Below are 23,555 nucleotides of genomic sequence, written 5' to 3'. Positions count from 1 at the left end.
TCCTCCCAGAAGTCTGAACGCGGTACACACTGTGGAACGAAATTGGTGGCTTCAAGTGCTGGAAACTAAGTTACCAGTAAAAAGTGACGTTCAGTTACTGTCACAGAGAAAAAGAGCAAGGACCGGCTGTTCCAGTCCAGAGTCTGGTGTCCCTGCAGGCTCGCCCGACGACAAGGGCCCTGGCCGTGGGGCAGCCGCGGAAAGGCCCGGAACGGGGGCCGGGTCATGCATTGCTGACATGCTTAAAAGGTCTTTGGAAACCGAAGCTAAAATTCTATCCTGACCATGTGGTCAGAGAAATTGAAATGCGAGTTTCAGGACGGCCTCTGGGGTCTGGCAAGCCACCCAGCTCAGTGTCATGAGCAAGTCTCGCCACACCAGCTACGGAGGGGAAAACAGCACCCCTGTAACATTACCGGTGTGGGAGGAAGAGGCCCCCCGCTTCTGGATACAGCTCCTCTGACAGAACTCGGAAAGACACGGCACTGAGAGACCTCAGTCGCCTCTCATGCACTGCTCACTTTCTGAAAATAAACTCTGATGGCAACAGTTCTGTACACCACAGAAAACGGCTCACTGTAGAAAATAAACCAAAATGTAAATAAAAAACACCTTTGAAAATCAAAAAAAATGTACAAGAATTTAGAAAGGAAAAAGGTTTAGACATGATTACCATTCAGAATACTGCTAAATGGTGAGAAAAAATGTAAAATTCACAAAACAACGCATATTCAGGAACTTTTGGTGAAAAATTCATATAAAAAAAATCAACAGCAAATTTATATTCTTTGCTATAAAACTCAGTAGGTACCTGTGCGCCCGGCGGCGTGGAGCGGGAGGGTTCTGTGAGAAAACAATTGCAATCAAAGGACAAGCTTGCAGGGCAGTTGCCAGCAGGGCAGTTGCCAGTGGCGAATGTGTTGGTGACCTGAAATCCAGCCGTCTGGAGTCAAAACACGGGAGTTTCAGACTAGATCCCTTCCCATAAGCACCCTGGTATCTAAGTCACAAGGCATTCATTCGCCAGGGACCTTTACAATCGGCATTTATTTTATATATATATATATATATATATTTTTTTTTTCTATAAATGCATTATAAATATTTCATCAAGATTTCATAAGAATCAAGTTTCTTAGCTCGGAATACATTGGAATATATATTATACATATATATTTATTTATACCTAAAATTTAAGCAATACTTCATGCTACTTGCTTTTAATAAAAAGCATTCCGATCGTAACACTGAAAGTGTGCCGAGGCCATGCTTCACAACCAAACGGAGATGCTCAACCGTTATATGATGGATGAGGAAAGAACACTTTGGATTCCTTTAAAATTTGTGGGACTTCAAAACCCCCAACAGTATTTGCCACTTTTTGGGAACTACCTCCATTTTTCTTAAACAGCAATAAAGCAAAACAAGGGCTGCAGGTCTACAGCCCCTGGAGCCACCGGAGCCCAAGCCAGCACGCGGTGACCTCCGCCCTGCCGGGCACCGCCGGGCACCGCCAGCCACAGGACACTCACTGTCCCACCAATTCCTGCTGTTTATTTTTTTCTTAAGGCATTGTTCCTCAGACTTCAGAAAACCCAGCCACAAAAATCCATCAGAGCAATAAAAAAAAGGCACAAACTCACATCTTCCAGTGGCTTTGAGAAAACAAAGCCAGCTCCTGCAGACTCACGTTTCTGTTTTTGTCCGGTTTTGTTTTCTTAAATGCTCATCCACTCTGACCCCCAGCTGGTCGCAAACCCCCACTGCACACCGCGATGGTTCACAGAGGCAGGCCAGAGCCATAGGAAACGTTCTTTTTTTTAAAAAAGTAAGCTACAAGATGAGTTGAGTGGTTTGCACGGAGACCGTGGAATTGTGGGTAATCATCAAACGTTAAGCACCAGTTTTAATCAAGTTTGTTTTATATTATTAGATCTTTGATTTTCGTTCTCTTTTCCTTGTGTCAGCTAAGTCGGGCAACTGTGCCACGAGCTGTCACAGGCCTCCTTCCTCCGCGGCTTCCCTCAGGGAGCCGGGAGCTGCCTGGCTTCATGCGTGTCCATGTCTGCTCATCCCGGCGTCTGTCCCGGGTCCCATGGAATGCTGCCCTGCCCAGGGACGCTTGGGGTCTGGCAGGCAGAGGGCTTCCCGCTCTGCATGGCCCCGACGTGCCTGCGGACTCTGAGAATGCCTGCAGGACACAGGGAAGCAGAACTTTTCTTGGCGGAGCTTCAAGACAGAGACAAACAAACAAGAGAGTCGCAGCGTCGGGAGCGGCTACAGGGGCGGCTCCTCCTCCATTGGCTCCTCATCGGGTCTGCGGCGGGTCCCCGGGAGGCAGGCGTGGGGCAGGGTGCACACAGAGGAGACAGGAGGGATGCAGGTTAGTGGCAGCTCGGGGCCCTCTCGGCCTGCCTCTGCACTGCTGCTCCCGACAGGACCGCGGCCACCCCTGCGGCCCACCCGCCCGCCCATACCTCCCAGTGTTTCTGAGGGTCTTTCACACTGGACAGACGTGGCCACACTGGCTGGGTTCTAGAGTCACTTGGGGACGTCTGCCCTCCATTCCTCCCCCCTGGTGCCCTTGGACAGCCCATGTGGAGAAGGCTCGTGCTCCAGATACAAGAGCAAAGACTCAGATTTCCCTCCGAAGGAGCCCCCATTCACAGAAGTGCCCACAGGCCTGTGGCCTTGGTGACCCTGAGGCACGGCCAGGGTGGTGCAGGGGCCTCACCTCTTCTCGGCCGGCTTCACACCCACGGACAGTGAGGCCATGGCCGTGACGGTCTCAGCTTCTTCGTTCTCGCACTTCTGGGCCTCGACCAGCGAGTAGGCCGCCGTGGAGGACAGGCGCTGCAGGGAGCGCCAGTACTGACCTGCGGGACGGATGCGCTAGGTCACTGGGCGCCACAGGGGGGCTGCACCCTGACTCCGGGAAGGCTGCTGCCCGGTGCCGGGGCGTGACCCACCCGGTCCCCCGCGATGACGGGTTGTCATGGGCCTGAGCATGAGGAAGCGTGGCCCCGGGCATCAGTGTTTCCTCACACGCAGGGACTTCTCATGGTGAATGTGGGTGGGAAAAGCTCCAAGGCCAGGAACCCAACATGCGCAGAAAAACATGGGGGGCACACCCCTGCTTTCCACCCACCTACACGGACAGTCTCAAGGACTAGGCCATCCCAAGGACCTAGGACAAACTGAGCTCTGTGACAAGGACAGGCCGTTGCCGGCTCACTGGAGACAAGGTGCGCTGCCATGAGTCACCTGGCTGTGTGTCAGCCCCCTTGCCTCCAGGACCTGCTGCTCCAGGAGCAATACTAGGAAACAGGGGCCCTGTACTCTGTGCCGGTGGGGTAGGAGGCTCTGGCCAGGGTGAGAGACCAGATTCCAGAGCACTGGGTCACCCCTGTCCCACCTGTACTAGCTGGGGACCCGAAGCAAGTGACTCAGGCTTCTCAGCTCTTTTGACCTGTGAGGTGGAGCTGATGACACTTTTCCGGTGGGGTGTGGGGACGCTGCTGGGCGTTAAGGGAGAGTGTCTGCCAGCTCATCAAGTGCAGGCTGGGGAGGCAGTGGCAGTGACATGGAGAGGAGCCCAGAGCCGGGCCACGGGGGGCCGGGGACTCCCAGCTGAGTGCCTGGCCCAGACAACTTACTGTGGATTTCAATGACCTTCTCCACGGACCGGACAGCGTTAGCATTGGGTCTCTGCTGTAAAACCTTTTCTGGGAGAGGATCAAGCTGGAAAACAACGTGTAAATGTGCAGTGAGTATAAAGATAAAACCCCGTGCACGTGGCACAGAAGGACGTTCCCTGTCAGCAGGTTTCCTGAGCACGCTCGCTAACAGAGAAGGAAAATACCTTTAAAAAGACAAACGTGGCTTTGGTATTTATGAGACAAACTTACACAAAGTAGATGTATTTTCGTTAGGGTGCTCTTTTCAGCAGACAACCAGGTATATTTGGGGTTCCTACATGAGAAGAACCGCCAGGTCCAGGAACGGCTGGCGTAACAGGATGCCACGCCACCTGGCCCCCACTGTTTCAGCCACAGCGTAAGACCCGGGGGAAACCATGACAACTTTTTGAAAATATCACAGTATTACTTCTTGGTCTTGTGAATAAGAATGCTTGAGTATCCCCTAGTCACAGGTTTCTTTCGATAATGGGGGAAAAGGCAAAGGAAGTGAGCAGAGTCTCTTTAGGAAGGAAGGCCTTTCACTCCTGGCATTTTGGGAATGGATCATGAAAACACAACAATGAACAAAACTTTAAGTAGCTGCACAAGCCTACACATGCGGGCACGGTCTGCTGGGTTCTGGCGGAGGTCAGATGTCCTGGGAGCAAGTCTGGGCCCCCCGGTGGCCCAGGCCAGGCCAGGGTAACAGGCACACAGACCCCGTGCAGCGGACACGCGTGTGAGGAGAGTCGGGGGCTTGGGCCTGGCTCTGGGCCGAGGGTGAGGACAGTCTAAGCACCGTGCGTGGAGAGCCACAATTTGCAGCGGCCAGGCTCTGCGACATAGCTCAGCGACTGTCCATCGTCTCATGAGGCACATCCCCCAGCCAGGCCACCTGGTAGCACGGCCAGCTGAGTTCCAAGCAGCACGCGTCCCCAGTGAAAACACAAAGCACAGAAGTAAACCAGCATGAAGCTGAGCACGTGACAGCAGCCTCCACTAAAAGGGGGAAAGACCCTGACAAACACACCCCCGTGACTGAGTGCTCACGGTTAACTCAGTACATAAGCCACGGGGACAGATGCATCAGCGCGGACAGGAAGTGTGCACGAGGGCGCCTGACCTCTGGGGTCTTGCTACCCAAATCCCTCACCCCAGTCTAATCTCGAGAGGAAAATTGGACAAACATATGTGTAAATGGAGGGACATTCTACAAAGTCCCTGAGCAGTACTCAAAACTGTCGCAGTCACGAACGCGGTGACAGACTAGAGAGCTGTGACAGCCCAAGGAGATATGACGACTAGAGCAGTGTGGGCCCTGCATGGGACCCTGAGACAGGCAGGGCCGCGGGACAGCGGGGGACTCGCCGTGCGTTCTGGAGACTAGTGGGTGTAATGGGCCGGGCTCGGCTCCTAGGCTGTGACAAATGCCCCACACCGAGGACAGACGGCGACAACAGGAAACTCTGAGGGACACACAGGGACGTGTGGGCCAGCTTTGCTACTTCTCAGCAAATCTACAGCTGTCCCCAGAGTAAGTTTATTCCGATCCTCAAAGACTGCCGTTACTAAACCATCAGTTTTAAACTGTAAGAAAGCACATTTAGCATTACTGACAACCACAGATATTAACATCTGATGAAAGACCCAGAGATTCCTGATACTGAACTGAAAGACTTGAAAGGCAGCCAAATAGAAGGTTCCGATGTGAAAACAGTGAACAGCAGAAATTTGAAACTCAATGAGATCAGCTAAAGAAACGTAACCTGGAAGCAAAGAAGGAAGAAATGAGCACACAGGCAGCCAGGGACACGGGACGCGGCCAGATGGAGAAGGTGTGTGCTCAGCGACTCAATGACCCCACGCGTGTGGGGGGCGTCATTACAGGGCCGACGGTTGGGGGTCGCCAGGAGTGGTCAGTGGCATCCGCCCTCAGTTCAGGAAGGGGACGAGACCCAGGCAGGAAGAATTCAAAAAGAAACCCCCATCTGGCACATGAGAGCGACACTGCAGAACTTCTAAGAGCAGCTGGAGAGCACAGACCATGTCCCGACGGCGACTGCTCACCGGGTAGGAGCAGGACGGGTGCGGCAGCTCCAGGTGTCGAGGGGAAGGGACTGCCAGGCCAGCACCGGGAGCCCCGCGCCAGGAATGAGGGCGAAACAAAGGCTTTTAAGGCAACACCCGGAGAATGGGACATTCTACAGGCCGTGCTGGAGGCAGACGGACACGATCGCAGAGGAGGTCTGAGAAATGAGAAGGGCCGACGAGCAGCGATGATGGCGTGAACGTGGGAAAGGCCAAATAAAGACGGGGCAACACGACGACCGGAAGAGGGGTGCAGCGCCGGCGGGCTTGCAGCGCCGCAGGGCGCGGGGCCGCCCATTTACACCGGGCGCATTTCATGCCTGACGAGCACGTCGGCTTTCAGGAGCATGTCCACCTGGGTGTCCCGCATTCAACCTGTGACCCCACCTGCGGCCAGGGCAGCCTGGGCCCTGGCTGTACAGGGAGGGGTGGCTTACTGCCCACACCCAGGGCACAAGTTAACATTTGTAAGGGTTGTGAGAGAAAAACAGCGATCGGCTGTATCTTTTTACTCAGGAGAGTAGACGACTGGAAAGCAGTGAACCCTCAGCCGCGTGGAGAGAAGGTAGGAAAGGAGAAAAAGGAGTGAGCCAGAGCAAGGGGCCAAACACAACAGTCAGACGGCAGAAATGAATCTGAATGAAAGCAAACGGCAGCAGGCAGCCAAAGCCATGGTCATAACCAGAGGCCACTCAGAGCACACAGGGCCCCGAGTGCAGGGCTGACAGCGAGGCCAGCCTCATGCTGTTCACGGGAGACGCATGTGGCACGGGGGAGACGGAAACACCAGGCACAGCCGCAGAAGGGGGCTGGAGAGACACCCCAACACCCGGCACAACAGATCCAGGGGAACGCCACGACTGGATAAGAAAGTCACGAGGCTATGACAGGAATTTCCACTCAGCAGAAGGACAGAGAGATTTACACTCTGCACGTACGTAGTAAAGTCACTTTCAAAAGTAAAGTAAAACTTGGCGGGACTAAAAGGAGAGCTTTCCATAGTGGAAGTCTGACCCGTCCTTCATAGACGGAGGACAGAACAATCAGTAGAGAAACCAAAATGCGAGCCACCCAATTAGCAAGCTTGGTCTGACGGCCATAAGTGGAACTCTGACAAACGGGCCGGCACGTGGGGTGCATGCAGGCTGCCTGCGCGCGAGCCCGTCACCAGGTCTCCACGGCCCCTCCCTTCTCCACAGCGCCATCTGTTAGGAATCGGGACCAGAAAGAGAACCACGTGTCCTGGGGCTGGACCTCAGAAAACACAGCCCTCGTGAGTCAAAGGACAGAAACGAGGAAATGCTTAGAACTAAACAATGATGGACATGCCACATACCCCAGTGCGTGAGGTGCTGTGAAATACCGCTGGGCAACACACGTAACCTTACGTGCACACACCAGAATACACGACAGACAACTGACGAAGTGAGCAAGAGAGAACGGTCCCAGACAATGGAGAGAAAAACACGGAAAAGGGACAGAAGTAAACTTTGAAAAAAGAAAGATACTGTAGCTGAAAGGAGATTCTTTGAAACAACTAAGTAAATGGACAAGTTTGGCAGACGAATGAAGAGACCCAAAGAGGGGACACAAATAAACGTCTGAGAGCAGAAGGGGACACAGTTACAGCACTGCAGAGACAAAGGACAGAGAGAGCACCGCTCCCTGTGCCAGTAATTCGGAAAACATGGCTGGAACGGATCAAGTCCTGGTGAAAATGGCACTTTCCAAAACTGCCTCAAGAAGGAATAGAAAACCTGAATGATGACCCATCATCACTGAAGATACTGAATTCATCATTTCAAGTCTTCACCCAAGGGAACCCACGGCCCAGGAGAGCCCTGCTAGCCAAGGAACGGATTATTCTGACCCAGCACGCACTCCTCCAGGGGACAGAGAAAGGGGGCTCTACCCCCTCCAACCCCCGTCATCCACCCCATGCCCACCCCCAAAGAATAAACAGGAAAAACTGGTTGAACAGAAACACGAGAGGGAGACATGAACTTCTCAAGAACAGCCAGGTGGTCACGGACACGTGGAGACGCTGAGCCTTGGCAGTGACGACGTGACCACGTACACCGCTCCCGGATCTTTCACCCGTCAGGTGGGCAAAGGTCAAATGTGGGAATGGCCATGTTGCTGAGGTCTGTCACCCAGGGCCGCAGGGGCCGTGGGACACACTCTGACGTCTCCTTGCAAAGGTGAGTGAACACGGTTGCTGGAGCCACCTCTCTCTCTGCTGGTGTTTCCCTCAGAGGCAGGCGCCCAGGTGTCCCAGAAGACCTTTCAGGGAAGGTCACTGACAGTGCCAACAACCTGGAACAACCTGAGTGCAAGGCGAGCGAAGCTCCCCACCCCTGCCCCCGCCCCCGCCAGGGGCTGGGCCTGTGTCCCCAGGGTGCCGGGTCCTTTGTTGCGGTGACGAGGAGCGCACGCAGCCCCAGGCCCCTTGCCCGGGCGTGAAGCTCTAGGAGAAAACCCCACTCAGATGTCGGGTGGTCACCCGGCATGGCCTAAGGTGTCCCCAGTATTAGGCCTCAACTCTGATACTTTGCCAGAAGTTTTGTTTTACCACTTTTGAGAAAAAATTGTTTTAAAACAATTTTGAGAAAAAATTGTTTTAAAAAAGGAACTCGTTCCATAAATTATCATTTTGGGGGCTCATGAGAGCACACGCATGTACACACGTACACACACACACACACACACACACACACGAAGTCTCAGGGGATTTTCTGAAACTAAACCCTGGCTATGCATCCCCATGCCGGTGGCTCCCTGGCCAATGTCCCCAGCGGGACCCACACACTGGAGGTGGCCAGCCCTCCAGGGTTGTATGTTGCCCTCCCCCGAACACCCTCTGCCATGGTCACATCCATCGCCCATCCTCAGGGCGGCTCCCGTCTCCAGCCGTCCCCATCTCGTCCCCACCACTCGGCAGAGGCGTCTGGAGGGCGGAGGTGTCAGCACACGCTGTGTAAGGCGTGACTGTGAAGGGCCCTGCGCTCACACACCTCTGCCTGAGTGGAGTGACGTGCAGTGGAGGACAGATGAGGGGACTGCGGGGCAGAGGGCCACAACCTGAGCCATGGCTACCGCTGGCCGCTACTGACTCAGCTCGGCCTCCAGAGTCGGGCTCTGTTCTCCGGCTGCGGATTCCCACTGTCGGCTTCTCGTCGCGACTTCAGCAAAAGGGGCCGGGCAGGAGGGACTCACATCTCAGACTATTACACAACTCATTCCTAACTGGGAGTCGATCCTCCACCGGATAGGCACTCACTGAGCACACACGACGTGCCACCACTGTTCTGCAGCTCGCCACACGGCCGTGGCCAGAACAGACATCCTGGGTCTCAGTGTCATACTGGTAAGGCGGAGGGGGACAGCCGTCAGCTAGAACATAATCAACAAGGAAACCAAATGGAGTGCCAAGGTGCCAAGGGCCACAAGAAAACAGCAGGGACGAGGCAGGCAGTGGTCAGCGTGGGCCTTGCTGAGCAGGTAGCGTTTGGACACAGACCTGGGGGAGGCAGGCTGAAGCCATGTGGACAGTGGAGCACTCAGTGGGGCCAGCGGAGAGGGAGAGGGGACAGGCAGGGCAGGCACTGAGCTGAGGGCTGGCTTGGCCGGTCCTTACAGGGGCAGCTGAGTCAGACTCACAGGAAGGGAAGGCTGTGGGGCGGTGGGGGGTGTCAGGGAAGTGGGCGACAGTGCCCTCTGAGGGCTGGGGGCCACACGGCGCCAGCAGACGGACAGCAGTCCTGCTGGCCCAGTGTGGTCCCAGGACTTCGAGCGCTCCGAATGTACCACGCTCCCGTCCATGCCGCCCGCGGGTGGGACGACGCCCACGGGTGTCCTGGAGGAGGAGCTTAGCTGGTGAGGTATCTGAAAGGCTCCCTGGGGGCCTCCTTTGGGAAAACAAATGGGCGGGTTGGTCGTGTGCCAAGGGACAGGCCAGGGCCCTCCCAGGTGCCCTGGTGCCACGTTCGCCCTCACCTGGGTCACCTAGATGTCAGAAATTAGGCTTCTTTTACACTCCACCTAAACAGGCAGCCTTAGCAAAGGGGGCAGGAAACACGGAAAGCCGTGGCCTGAGAATGAGTGACTGCACCCATGCGGTCAGTCTGGTCTGACCCAGCTGCCGTGGCGCTCCGGTGTCTGTTGTCCTGTGTGGAAATCGTTCTTCTGCTCCGTAGTCTGGAAATGCTCACATGGGAAGCAAGAAGAATGAAGAGGCCACAGCATCCTGAGAACAATCCTTACAGCACGCCAGCCCAACGTGTTGCGTTTGTGCTTCTCAGGACACAACAGTCTCCACCCACCTTGTCGGGAATATCTGGGCAGGCTGCGAAACCAAACTAGTGGTGGAGGCATCAGGCCCCATCGCCAGGTCACCGCCCCACACACACGGGGAGCCCTTCTCGTTCCCTGTGGGTAGCCAGCCCCAGCCCCAGCCCCGCTCGGTCAGCTTAGCCACCTGCTGCGTCACGGCCCACTTCCAAGTTCAGAAGCCTGGCTACCCAGCAGGTGCGCCCGCCTTTCCTTTCCTCCAGAGCAGACAGCAGGTGTCAAGAGAGTTAGGTGGCTGTGTCCTCGCACACGCCCCTCCCTGCCCAGGGCAGCGCCCCTGCTGCTCTCTCCATTTGCAAGTCAGAGCAGCCCGCCCACGAGTGCTGCCCACTGGCACCCCCACTTGCTGGCCAGCATCCTCCCTTCTCTCTGGGCAAACTCTCCAGCTCATCTGTTGGCCTCAGCAGGGCAGCTGTCGAAGGGGAGCTCTCAAGCCTCACCATCCTCCCATAGCTCAGACACCACCGGCTGCTCCGGAAGGTTCTCTGCGTCCCGCTTTGCCTGCTCCTCAGTCTTCCCGCTGGCCACTCTCAGAGGGCCTCCTGGGGGCCAATCCGGGTCACTCACTGCCTGGTCCAATCACTCCTCCCACCGGTGGCTTCGGTTTCCACCTTGTGCCCATGGCGTCCTCTACCACAGCCCTGTTGCCGAGCCATTTCTCGGCCACTCAGGCACCGCACACACACCGGCTGGACCCAGTGGTGACACGCCCCAGACCTGCCCCCCCCGCAGTGATTTGAGGGTGACCTGAGAGTCGGTGGCATCAGATCCGGGAGAAAAGTCTCGGTAGCCCCACCAAGCAGACGTGCTGGGATATGATGAGTTGGTTTTCAACAGTTTTTAAAAAGCAAAAAATAAAATAAAGTAAACCAGAAGCAGACCGAAAACCACAATACCTTCTGAAAAAAGGTTCAAAGCCTGAGACTCAGTCACCAACACAGAAAGTAGAGGCACCACAACACCCCTCCCTGACCCAGGACCCGGGGCAGGTGCAGCCCTGCTCTCCACACCCGCTGCCTCCGCGTCCTCATGGACAGTGTCCCGGCAGCAGCCTGGTGGAGGCTGCATGGATGAGATGGTGTCAAAGAGCCAACGTTTCTGGAAGAGCAGGGAGAGGGGCCCTGGGCCCTGCTCTCCTAGGCGGGTCCCCTGTCACCTGCAGAGGGGGCAGGGTGACACCTTAAGGGGTGAGCCCCTCGGCCTCTCTTATGCATGTGGGGGACGTGACACAAGACCACACTCTGGTCAGCTCAAGCTCTGGGCCTCACTGCTGAGCCGGGGACTTGAGGGGCTGGCGGGAGGCCACCGCCCGGCTGGGACGCTGGTGGCAATGTGGCGCCTGTTTTCCGTGGCCAGACACTGAGAACGTGTCTCGTCACCCCCTCCCTGAGTGAGTGAAGACACACGTAGAGAACAGTGAGGGGAACGTCCTTCTGTGTCCCTCTCTCCTCACGCGCCCAATCCTGGCTGTCCTGCCTTGTGTTTCTGTAGCTGTCAAATCCTTTTGGAACAGGATGAGGCATTTAAAAAGAGAAAAACCAGTCACCAAAGCTGAGCGCTGCGAGCATGGGTGCTTCTTGCTACCTGGACCCCACAGTGGGGGCCTGGCGGTCAGTGTCGGACACGATGGAACCTGCTGGACAAGCAGGGACAGGGCCCGAGGGGGGCCGGCCTGGGCCTGGGGGTGCGTGAGTGGGGCAATGGCCGACAAGTAGCAGACAAGACGCTCCCAGTTCAACGTCTCCGACTCCCTGTCTCTCTCTCACAAGTGTGGCCGTTTGCACCACTTAGAGCTGTCACAGCCATGCTTTTCACCGAGTACGGAAATGTGACAAAGGAGCTAACTCCCCAGGAAGGCCCTTTCTCCCAACACCACAGCTTCGCCCACTCCTCCTGAATTCCCCCACTGGAGCCGGCTTCGATGACATGGTGGCATTTAACCCTCAGAAGCCACATGATTAAATAGAAAATTGACCCAAACAGAAGCCTCCCTTGTGGGTGACACGGGACATGAGAAACGACCGTCCCCAGCTGTCCGGGGGGCCCTCCGTGCAGGGAGCCGGACCAGCTCGCCTCGGAGCCCCACCCACTGGGCTCCCCGCACTTTGGTCTACACTGCCTGTCCCTGTAGTACAACTAGTGACTTTTCACTGCCAACTGTCACCAGTAGTTGCAAATAACGAAAAGCTGAGACTGTTACACGAAATGGCTCCTGGGAGCAGGCGGACGCTCGGCCTCACTTCCGCCTTCATGCCAACCCCCCCCCCCATTGCTTTAGGCAGCAGCGCCGTCCACAGCTGGCCGCCCGTCTGTGCACGCCCGTCTGATATCACCCAGCACGCCGTATATCAACCCTCATCAAAGGCTGCGCGAGGGGCAGAGCAGCGGGGCTCTGGCCAACTTTCTTGCATTAAAAAGATTTTTAAGAGACCTTGATAAAACTGGTGCTTCCTGCTTTTTGATGTTTGAGTAAAAGAACACTTTCTTGTTAGAAGAGCAAACACAGCAGGAAGCAGAAACAGGCCCTTGTTGAAAGCTAAGTTCTCTAAGGGTGTTTTAAAATAACTGGCTAAGAGAACCAGGAAGCTTTAGGATGGTTTAGGGTATATAAATCAGTTGCCTTTTAACGCTCGCAAAAAAGGGAGAAAAGACCGTTTTATGTGAAGGAAGGACAGGTGCAGTGTGGTAGACACTTTAAACGCTAAACGCACGTGGTATTTCACTCGGGACTCTCCAGGCAGATCACTAACTGGCCGACCCGACACAAGAGCTGCCACAGTACCTTTCGTCTAATTGTGATTCAGGCTAAAAGGAACACCATCCACTTCGAGCAAAGACTGTCAGGGGAAAACAGAGCCCCCCGGGGGCCCATCCCACCCCAGCCCACATCCCCATCGCGGGCCAGTGGCCCTCACAGGTGGCCGGGAGCATAAGCCTGGGGCTCTGGAGCACCATGGGGCAGGTGTTAAAATTTCTCACTGGGAGCCGGACCACAGTTCTCATGGCTGGTCCTACTGTCCCTGCAGGCCCTGGGCTCCATCATCAGGCTGCTGTCACCTCGTCCCCACTGCTGCCCTAGGGCTGTGCTCACAGGGTCACCGCCCTCCTCAGGTGTGGCTCCCCAAAGTGGGACAGACACACCATGTTTACTCCCTGGGCCTTGCTCCCCAGTCTCCTGGCCCTCCTCTCCTCATTGGGCTATCTCACACGGAGGACACACACACAGCTTCCCAAGCACAGGTCACTGACACACTCGGCTGGCCTGGACCTGGGTACCAGGTCTCCAAATGCCACCTTGTCAGCTCTGCCCACCCTGAGCCTGGGGACAGCGGCGACACACCTCCTGCTCCCACATACAGGGTACCTTCTGTTAGTGCACGAAGGTCCCAGGGAACCACAGTGGCTAGAAACAGCTCGAAGACAGAGCGCAACGTCACAGCGCTGACACCTTCCTACTAGTCCCACTGCAGCGTGCTGCGTGCAGGGAATTTAACACGGACCTCGGAACCCTGCTCGAAGCCCCACCCTGCACCTCCCTCCACAGCCCTCCTCGCAGCCTGTGGGCCCCACTGCTAGCTGTGTCCCTGGGGGGGTTCGGGAGGGCAGCCTTAGGGTGGGGTGGCACGGGCTCCTGGCAACCTGCCTCCAAGGGCAGCCCTTCCTGGCTCTCAGCCTCCCAGGGTGACATGCTGTTTGAGACGGAGTCCCAGGGACGAGTGAACGTACGAGAGTGCTGCACGTGAGATGGGCCTCGCATTCGGGAGCCGGCTGAAAACCCTCACACACTGCCCTTGCCTGGGGTTTCTGGGCCTTCCGGCCTCTGCGTCTCCCCTCTCCTCCCCTCTGCACCCCACAGCAGGACACCAGCATCCCCCCGAGCCTCAGCCCTGGGTGTGTCCACCTCGGCCTCCCCGGCACAGGTCCTTGCGGCCACCCCGCTCGCCTAACCCCTTCTTCTGGACTGGATGTCAGGACCTCCCTGAGTGACCTGCAGCTGCGAGGAGCCCCCTCCCACCACCCCCACGATGTGTGGTCACGATTGCATTTCTGGCGGCCTGTCCCTCCTGAGCTGTGTCTTCTGGCCTCAGGTCAGGGCCTCCTTCAACTCTTGGGGACCAGCAAGAGGGCGGGTGTAGAGGCCACAGCACCCCGACTGGACACCCAGGCGGCCCCGACAACACTGACCAGTGTCCGCACTTGGCATGAACTGGAGAAGCTGTTTTGTCTGATGGGGGAGGGAGGCGAGCCCCAGGGGATGGCACGAGAGCAGCACTCGTGCCCCCCCAGGTGCCCCCCAGGTGCCCTGTGCCCAGTGTGTTGAGCCTGTGGTCCAGGGCACTCCGTCACCCCCATAAGGGCCAGCCGGCCATTTCCAGGGTCCACACGTAGCGCCGTAGCAACAGCAGACAGCCCACTGACGGGGAATCTGGAACCCTCACGACAGGCATGCGGCCCACAGCCAAAGGCCTGCGGTGGGTTTGGAGTTTTGGGAGGACATTTTAGAATTCAAAACAGAAGCTCACACACCAGTTCTGTGTCAATAACTTCGGACGCTCAGCGGGTGGACGTCACACCATCACTGACAACACCTCCCCTGCCACCATCCTGTGCACGCACAGCTGGGACGGTTCCCCCCATCTGGGTACCAGCCGGAGGGAGCAGCCCTGGCCCAGTGTCCCCGGGGATGGAAAATGCAGTGTCTCCACCTGGAACCCTAAGTTCTCCCCTCCGGTCCAGACCCTGAGCCTCTGCTGTGCAGGTCACTGCGTCCCCGACTTTGCCCTGTGGCTCCGGTGGGGACACGTGTAGAACCAGCCCTGGTGTCCCTGTGGGCCCAGCCTCCGAGAGCACACAGTGACCCCCTGCAGGAACCTGCGTTACAATATCCCAGGGACCTGACTACCTGTGAAGGCGGAAACTGGGAGAGGAAACATTCCCCGTGTGACCCACACATCAAGGTGAGCACCTTCCAAACCCAGGATCCTGAGCCAAAAGGAAGGGTTCCTGACAAGCCTTTCGTTCACCTCCTCTGGCCGTAATCACACAGTTTTGTCAGAGGTGTAGCAGCCCACTGAGTGGGGTGGGGGCGGGCGGGGGACGTCCGACAGAGCTGCCGGAGGAGCCCACACAGGCCGGGCCCAGCCTCCACGTGGCGGCCGCGGGCCTCCAGGTCTTCCTACCTCGTCTCCCAGCAAAGCAGAAACACATGCTTCCGAGGCGTCGCAAATGGCCGTGAGGTCATGGCCGCCCTCCAGGGCCAGAACAATCCGGCCGCCTGCCAAGCCCATCAGCTGCTTCGTCAGGTACCCGAAACCTGCAACGAGACATGGGGATGCGAGTGCAGGGCAGGGTGGGCGTGGGGCAGCTGGCAGGCGATCAAAGCGCCCAGAAACGCCCCCATCACATCACAGGGCGCGGGCTGGCGCACGAGGCCTATAATGGAAGCCAGGCTCGGCGGCAGTAACTCACGGAGAGTTTCGGGCTGGGGTCTTTTTGATCTGTGTGAGAGTAGGAATTACGGTTTCAGTGCTTTCATTTTATAATGCCGCAAATCATCTCATTTGGGGGGTGGGAAGGAGCCGGGGAGCAGCCCCCAGCGCACTCCCGCAGGACCAGAGGCCGGGAGGCAGGAGGGCCGGGGCAGGGCAGTCATCGGCGGCCGCTAGCGCACGACCATGTCCATCCCAGAGGTCCAGGGGTTCTGGTCAGCAGATGTGCTGGGCCCATGCACGCACACATGGCCTCAGGCGCACGTTGTCGTGGGCACCCCTGCAGGACTCGGGCACGGTGTCTGGGGGTCCGGCTTTCCTCCCTGCACGGCACCCACACCCCCCACCAGCACTGAACGCCTGATGGGTAATGACAATTACCACCGTCGGCCAGAACAGCCTGACGTTTATTAGAGAGCTGGTGAAAACCAGGCCACACGGTCAGCGGCCCCCTCCCGGGCTGGCCATCAGCAGATTGGTCCCTTGCCGGGTGGTGCTCCTGGCAGCTGTGGGGCACTGCGAGGGTGGGACTTCCCAAAGCCTGGTTTTGTCTGTCCGAGGGAAGCAGGGATGGTGGCTTCTAGGCTGCCACCATCCTAGAAGCAGGACTAAATGTGAGGACTAAATGAAGCTCAGAACATGCTGGCAGCCTGAGGGGCACTGGGCCTGGCACACACTCCACCCTCTGCCTGGCCACTTCCTTGGCCATTAGCCCACGGCCCAGGGGACAGGTGGGTATGAGAGGCCCCACGCTGGAGCACAGCTGCCTGGGGCTGCCCTTTTTTCTCTGGTGACCCCCATTCTCCCTGTGGGAGAGCAGGGACGGGTTCTCCTTGGCTATCTGCACCCACAGAGTCAGCACAAGGGGCCCCCAGGGCCTCGTCTACCAGGACCTGGACTGTTGTGACCCGCCAAGCGCTGCGCAGGAGTGGGGGCCTCCAGGCCCTTCTGTGGACTCGGGGCTCCACGCCACGTCTCCGGTTTCTTTACGACTTGCTGTGACACGGTGGAAGGGAAGGCCAGAGCCCTGTGGGCAGGGCCATTTCAGCCATTCCCTCTCCTGGAGGAGGGCCGTCATCTAATGCCAACCCTCGGAGGCGGGCACATAATCTGGACCTGTCTCTCTCCTCCCCTCCAACTCGGAAGTAAACCTGTTCTTGGCTCTTTCCTCTCCATGGATTTTAGGGTCTGTTTCTCCCCCTGAACGTGGGACGACATCAGGGAACAAAGGGAACAAAAGAGCAGCATCAACTCTCAGCAGGACTGGGAACCTGGCCCCTGGAGGTGAACGGCGTGCGGGGCGTGCTCCCAGCTGAGCGCGAGCACGGCCTCCAGGGCGGGGGCCTCCTGGTCCACTTGGCCTGCTGCCCGCCCTTTGTTCTTGGGGCTGCCAGCACTGTCCTGCCTTTGGGGAGACGTAAAAAGGAGAGTTTCCTTCTGTTGTCACTAGAAAGGAGGCCTGAGATGCAGAGCACAGTTGCCCATGAAAGCGCCGGCTCCAGGCGCGCCCCCGTGCAGTGTGCAAGCCCGACTTACATTTGGCGGAGAGGTTGTAGCCGCCCAGAGGCGTGGGGTGGCCCTCCACGGCGTCGAAGCCTGACGATACCAGTACCACATCCGGGCCAAACTCATTTGCAATCGGCATGACGACCATTCTGAGAGGGCAGAAGAAGGCGACACTGGGTTAGCTGCGAGGAGGGCTGGATGGTCCCTGACAGGGACCCTCAAGGTTGGTGGGCCAAGAGCCGCGCACAGGAGCTTGGATCTGGTGGCTCACACTTAGTCACACTTAGTCAGGTGTGATCATGGCTCATTGCATGTTTTCTGACAGTCCGAACCAGCAAGCCCCAGTGTGAATGCTGCCTTTGGAAACAGTCTGTAACCCCCATGGCACCACTTGGGGGGGCGGGTGGAGCCGGTTGCCAAGGATGCTGAGGGTCCTCCCCAAAGGTGGGCGTGTCTCTGCTCACCCTCTGCTCACATTACACTGTCCCTGACTCAAGACGGGGCAGTCACGGCCCCCAGGACTGGGCCCACAGCTGTGTGTGGCTGAGCAGTGGGAGAGCTGGCCCACGCCTAAAGGGCGCCCTCCTATACGCCACCAGCTCCCACGGGCCACACGTCAGCAGCAAATGACAGGACAACCGACACACACTCGTGCAATGGTGACGCACAGGGTTAATTAAAAAGAAATTCTACACTTAGATCTTTAGAGGAAAACTGATGATCAAATTTAAGTGAGTTGATAGCTTAAAAATATAAACACCTGCTGAGAGGTGCAGGGGATCAGTGACATCAGGGAAACAAGGAAAAGTCTGCTTGAAAAGGAAAAAAACACTTAACACAAAGCCACCACCTAGGAGGCTGCATGAACGGCGCTTTGTGTTCTGAGCGCATATTGGAACCGGGAGCTCGGCCGTGGCGTCTATCGTTTAAGCTGGTTTCATCTGATTTGGAATTAATCCCCACTGATCTCAGTCCCCTTCCTCCCTCTGTGGGCGAGGTGGGCAGGATCACAGTGCCTGGGGCCCCAGCAGTGGCCAAGGGAGGACACATGTGATGACCCATGTACGTTGAGCCCTGCTGGACTCGCCACTCGACCCCTCGCTGGGGACGTCCAGTTGTGATAATCCCACCCCTGCTTCTTCGGGCTGCGGGGCCACGGGCTGCTCCGTGCTCCCACAGCGTCCCCAACACCGAGCCTGTCACTCGATCTGCAAGGGCCTGAGAGGAGGCAGTCCCACGCGGGCACAGCTGACGGCCCCTCCCACGCTGCAGAGCCAGGGGGACAGCCGGCCAAAGGTGGCAGGGCAGGCGTGAGAGCCTGCGCACTCTCTCACTCAGCTTTTATAACAAAATTCACCACTTAAGTCAGCAAAGTCGACCCCAGAAAATACTAACTTTGGCCAAAGGAAATGAAAATGCTCCAAATGTAATGTCACTGCGTTCAGGGACTGTCCTGGACTGCAGTCCTACTGAGAAGTCCCTGACTTCAGGTAGAAGAAGTGATGAAAACCCCAGAGCTACAGTGTGACTGGACTGCCCTTCTCTGCAAGACCCGTGGTGAGGAGCCCTACAGGATGATGGGGCAGGGGGGTGACGGGGCAGGAGGGTGACAGGGCGTGGGGGTGACAGGGCGGGGGGTGACAGGGCGGGGGGTGAGGGGGCAGGGGGGTGACAGGGCGGGGGGGGACAGGGCAGGGGGGGTGACAGGGCGGGGGGTGGAGGGGGCAGGTGGGTGACAGGGCGTGGGGGGTGAGGGGGCAGGTGGGTGACAGGGCGCGGGGGGTGAGGGGACAGGTGGGTGACAGGGTGTGGGGGTGAGGGGCAGGTGGGTGACAGGGCGTGGGGGTGAGGGGGCAGGTGGGTGACAGCGGGGGGTGAGGGGGCAGGTGGGTGACAGGGCGGGGGGTGAGGGGGCAGGTGGGTGACAGGGGGCGTGGGGGTGAGGGGGCAGGTGGGTGACGGCGTGGGGTGAGGGGGCAGGTGGGTGACAGGGCGTGGGGTGAGGGGGCAGGTGGGTGACAGGGCGTGGGGTGAGGGGGCAGGTGGGTGACAGGGCGTGGGGGTGAGGGGGCAGGTGGGTGACAGGGCGGGGGGTGAGGGGCAGGTGGGTGACAGGGCGTGGGGGTGAGGGGGCAGGTGGTGACAGGTGGGGGTGACAGGGGGGGTGACAGGCGGGGTGAGGGGCAGGTGGGTGACAGGGCTGGGGGTGAGGGGGCAGGTGGGTGACAGGGCGTGGGGTGAGGGGGCAGGTGGGTGACAGGGCGGGGTGAGGGGGCAGGTGGGTGACAGGGGGAGGGGGGGTGAGGGGGCAGGTGGGTGACGGGGGGGGGTGAGGGGGCAGGTGGTGTGAGGGGGCAGGTGGGTGAAGGGCGGGGGGTGAGGGGGCAGGTGGGTGGACAGGGCGTGGGGGTGAGGGGGCAGGTGGGTGACAGGGCGTGGGGGTGAGGGGGGCAGGTGGGTGACAGGGCGGGGGTGAGGGGCAGGTGGGTGACAGGGCGTGGGGGGTGAGGGGGCAGGTGGGTGACAGGGCGTGGGGGTGAGGGGGCAGGTGGGTGACAGGGCGGGGGGGTGGGGGGCAGGTGGGGTGACAGGGCGTGGGGGTGAGGGGACAGGTGGGTGACAGGGCGTGGGGGTGAGGGGGCAGGTGGGGTGACAGGGCGTGGGGGTGAGGGGGCAGGTGGGTGACAGGGCGTGGGGTGAGGGGCAGGTGGGTGACAGGGCGTGGGGGGTGAGGGGGCAGGTGGGGTGACAGGGGCGTGGGTGGTGAGGGGGCAGGTGGGTGACAGGGCGTGGGGGTGAGGGGGCAGTGTGGGTGACAGGGCGTGGGGGTGAGGGGGCAGGTGGGTGACAGGGCGGGGGGTGAGGGGCAGGTGGGTGACAGGGCGTGGGGGTTGAGGGGGCAGGTGGGTGACAGGGCGTGGGGGTAGGGGGCAGGTGGGTGACAGGGCGTGGGGGTGAGGGCGTGAGGGGGCAGGTGGGTGACAGGGCGTGGGGGTGAGGGGACAGGTGGGTGACAGGGCGTGGGGTGAGGGGGCAGGTGGGTGACAGGGCGTGGGGGTGAGGGGGCAAGGTGGGTGACAGGGCGGGGGGGGGGGGGGGCAGGTGGGTGACAGGGGGGGGGGTGAGGGGCAGGTGGGTGACAGGGCGGGGGGGTGAGGGGGCAGGTGGGTGACAGGGCGTGGGGTGAGGGGGCAGGTGGGTGACAGGGCGTGGGGGGTGAGGGGGCAGGTGGGTGACAAGGGCGGGGGGGTGAGGGGGGCAGGTGGTGACAGGGCGGGGTGGGTGAGGGGGGCAGGTGAGTGACAGGGCGGGGGGGTGAGGGGGCAGGTGGGTGACAGGGCGTGGGGGTGAGGGGGCATGTGGGTGGACAGGGCGTGGGGTGAGGGGGCAGGTGGGTGACAGGGCTTGGGGTGAGGGGGCAGGTGGGTGACAAGGGTCGTGGGGGTGAGGGGGCAGGTGGGTGACAGGGCGGGGGGTGAGGGGGCAGGTGGGTGACAGGGCTTGGGGGTGAGGGGGCAGGTGGGTGACAGGGCGTGGGGGTGAGGGGGCAGGTGGGTGACAGGGCGTGGGGGTGAGGGGGCAGGTGGGTGACAGGGCGGGGGGTGAGGGGGCAGGTGGGTGACAGGGCGGGGGGGGAGGGGGCAGGTGGGTGACAGGGCGGGGGGGTGAGGGGGCAGGTGGGTGACAGGGCGGGGGGGTGAGGGGGCAGGTGGGTGACAGGGCGTGGGGGTGAGGGGGCAGGTGGGTGACAGGGCGTGGGGTGAGGGGGCAGGTGGGTGACAGGGCGTGGGGGTGAGGGGAGCAGGTGGGTGACAGGGCGTGGGGGTGAGGGGGCAGGTGGGTGACAGGGCGGGGGGTGAGGGGGCAGGTGGGTGACAGGGCGTGGGGGTGAGGGGGCAGGGGGGGTGACAGGGCGTGGGGGGTGAGGGGGCAGGTGGGTGACAGGGCGTGGGGTGAGGGGGCAGGTGGGTGACAGGGCGTGGGGGTGAGGGGCAGGTGGGTGACAGGGCGGGGGGTGAGGGGGCAGGTGGGTGACAGGGCGGGGGGGGTGAGGGGGCAGGTGAGTGACAGGGCGGGGGGGGTGAGGGGGCAGGGGGGGTGACAGGGCGTGGGGGTGAGGGGGCAGGTGGGTGACAGGGCGGGGGGGTGAGGGGGCAGGTGGGTGACAGGGCGTGGGGGTGAGGGGACAGGTGGGTGACAGGGCGTGGGGGTGAGGGGCAGGTGGGTGACAGGGCGGGGGTGAGGGGGCAGGTGGGTGACAGGGCTTGGGGGTGAGGGGCAGGTGGGTGACAGGCGTGGGGTGAGGGGGCAGGGTGGGTGACAGGCGTGGGGGTGAGGGGGCAGGTGGTGACAGGGCGGGGGGTGAGGGGGCAGGTGGGTGACAGGGCTGGGGGTGAGGGGCAGGTGGGTGACAGGCGTGGGGTGAGGGGCAGGTGGGTGACAGTGGGGGGGTGAGGGGCAGGGGGGTGACGGGGCGGGGGGTGAGGGGGCAGGTGGGTGACAGGGCGGGGGGTGAGGGGCAGGTGGGTGACAGGGCGGGGGGTGAGGGGGCAGGTGGGTGACAGGGCGGGGGGTGAGGGGGCAGGTGGGTGACAGGGCGTGGGGGTGAGGGGGCAGGTGGGTGACAGGGCGTGGGGGTGAGGGGGCAGGTGGGTGACAGGGCGTGGGGGTGAGGGGACAGGTGGGTGACAGGGCGTGGGGGTGAGGGGGCAGGTGGGTGACAGGGCGGGGGGTGAGGGGGCAGGTGGGTGACAGGGCGTGGGGTGAGGGGGCAGGTGGGTGACAGGGCGTGGGGGTGAGGGGGCAGGTGGGTGACAGGGCGTGGGGGTGAGGGGGCAGGTGGGTGACAGGGCGTGGGGGTGAGAGGGCAGGTGGGTGACAGGGCGGGGGGTGACGGGGCAGGTGGGTGACAGGGCGGGGGGGTGAGGGGGCAGGTGGGTGACAGGGCGGGGGGTGACGGGGCAGGTGGGTGACAGGGCGGGGGGTGACAGGGCCTGTTCTGCGGAGCATGCGCAGCCTGAGGCTGAAAGACCCCGATGGAAGCTTCCGGGACAAGAGTATCAGCTGTGGGATGTGGCCTAAATATGTGCTGTTGGCCTCCTCTCGAACCGTCCCTTCAAGGTGTTTCTGTGGGGCCACCTTTGGCCTTTGGCGAAACAACCTGAGGGCAGAGAGGGGTACCTGGGCACTTCCCAGGCAGCAGCCTGTCACCTGTCCCCTCAGAGGTAGGAAAGTGGGCGGGTCTCGGAGAGAAGAGATGGGTGAGTGTCCGTCAGTGGCGTGCCCCTCCAAACAGGAAAGGGGTGAGGGGATGGTTCCTGGGAACTACCACTGCTGTGTCCCAGAGACCCAAGCCCCCATCCTGTGCCTGGTCCTGGGTGGAGTCCAGACAGGACAGAGCACTGCAAACCATACCAGAGCCTTCTGGGCACTCCATGTCTGAGCAGCAAACGTGAGCCCGGCCCGCTGCCCATTTCCTCCCGAGGCCCCAGCAGGTCTGGTGGCTTCGTTGCTGACACAGCACCATGCCCTCCCCTCAGCCTCTTCAGCAGAGACTGTGTGACACAGATGAGATCTGGTGCCGTGGTCACTACGGGCCCCACCGTTCTGTGGAGACCTGCCCGTCAATTTACGAGGGACACACAGCTGACACCATATAACGTCAGATTATGAGGCGTAGAAACACAGGTTCTCGAAAACTCATGATGGAGTCCAGGTGCAGCTTGGATGGCTCCCGACTTACAACGGTTTAACTTAGGGGTTCTGACTTGACGATGGTGCAAAAGTGGTGGCATTGAGCACAAACCGTACCTCGAATTCTGAATCTGGATCTCTTCCAGGGTTAGCGAAGTTTGGTACGTCACTGTCTGGTGACGCTAGGTGGTAGCGGGATGGCGGTGCCAACTGTGGGCTAATGGAAGTGTCCTGAGCACGTGAAGTGGGCAAGGCCGAGCTGTGACGAGGGCAGGTAGGTATGCTAAATGCATTCGGTGTAAGGCATTTGCACCTCATGGTGCGTTTACTGGGATGCGACACCCTAAGCTGAGGGGCATCTGGAATTGATGCAACAGCTGGTTCCAACTTCTGGAAAGAAACGACCTTTAGATTTGTCCTTCCACCAGGGCCCCACACAAAACCCACCAAAGTCACGGTCGACACGGCCTTGGGGCACACAGCCTGGCTGGCCTCCGCCTCCTAGGGGGCAGTGCCTATGCCTAAGGCAGCCGGGCGTCGGTGCCAACATGCCACCCTGTGGCCGGCTCCTCTCTGCCCCACCAAGGGCCCCAGAGGCGTTATCCACACAAACTGGCCCAGGAACCTCTCCTTTTGTGATGTGCCCGGGAGTCCACACGGCCAGTGCTGCCTGCGTTTCCTGTCTTCTTTCCTTGAACTGCATGTTCTATAGGCTTGCAGCTAGATGTCTGCGGCTGGGCGAGCTCCT

At 59.9% G+C, this 23,555-nt stretch overlaps 1 protein-coding gene across 9 annotated transcripts in view; it reads right to left on the bottom strand.

Moving 5' to 3' along the window:
• Window positions 1-899: 899 nt before the first annotated feature.
• HDAC4 (histone deacetylase 4) overlaps window positions 900-23,555 on the bottom strand; it is a 273,484-nt gene continuing 250,828 nt past the window's right edge. For all 9 annotated transcript variants that reach the window (XM_033112069.1, XM_033112072.1, XM_033112071.1 and 6 more), the window contains 5 exons: window positions 17,144-17,262; window positions 15,299-15,432; window positions 3,657-3,741; window positions 2,735-2,876; window positions 900-2,317 (listed from right to left, as the gene is read on the bottom strand). In XM_033112069.1, coding sequence (XP_032967960.1) covers window positions 2,278-2,317; window positions 2,735-2,876; window positions 3,657-3,741; window positions 15,299-15,432; window positions 17,144-17,262 — 520 coding nt within the window. In that variant the 3' untranslated portion in view covers window positions 900-2,277. The remainder of the gene's footprint in view (window positions 2,318-2,734; window positions 2,877-3,656; window positions 3,742-15,298; window positions 15,433-17,143; window positions 17,263-23,555) is intronic.

This window comes from Rhinolophus ferrumequinum, chromosome 8 (assembly GCF_004115265.2).
Source record: "Rhinolophus ferrumequinum isolate MPI-CBG mRhiFer1 chromosome 8, mRhiFer1_v1.p, whole genome shotgun sequence".
NCBI classification, from domain to species: Eukaryota; Metazoa; Chordata; class Mammalia; order Chiroptera; family Rhinolophidae; genus Rhinolophus; species Rhinolophus ferrumequinum.
The sequence above is the reverse complement of the archived record's forward strand: the minus strand, read 5'-3'. Positions and strand labels throughout refer to the sequence as shown.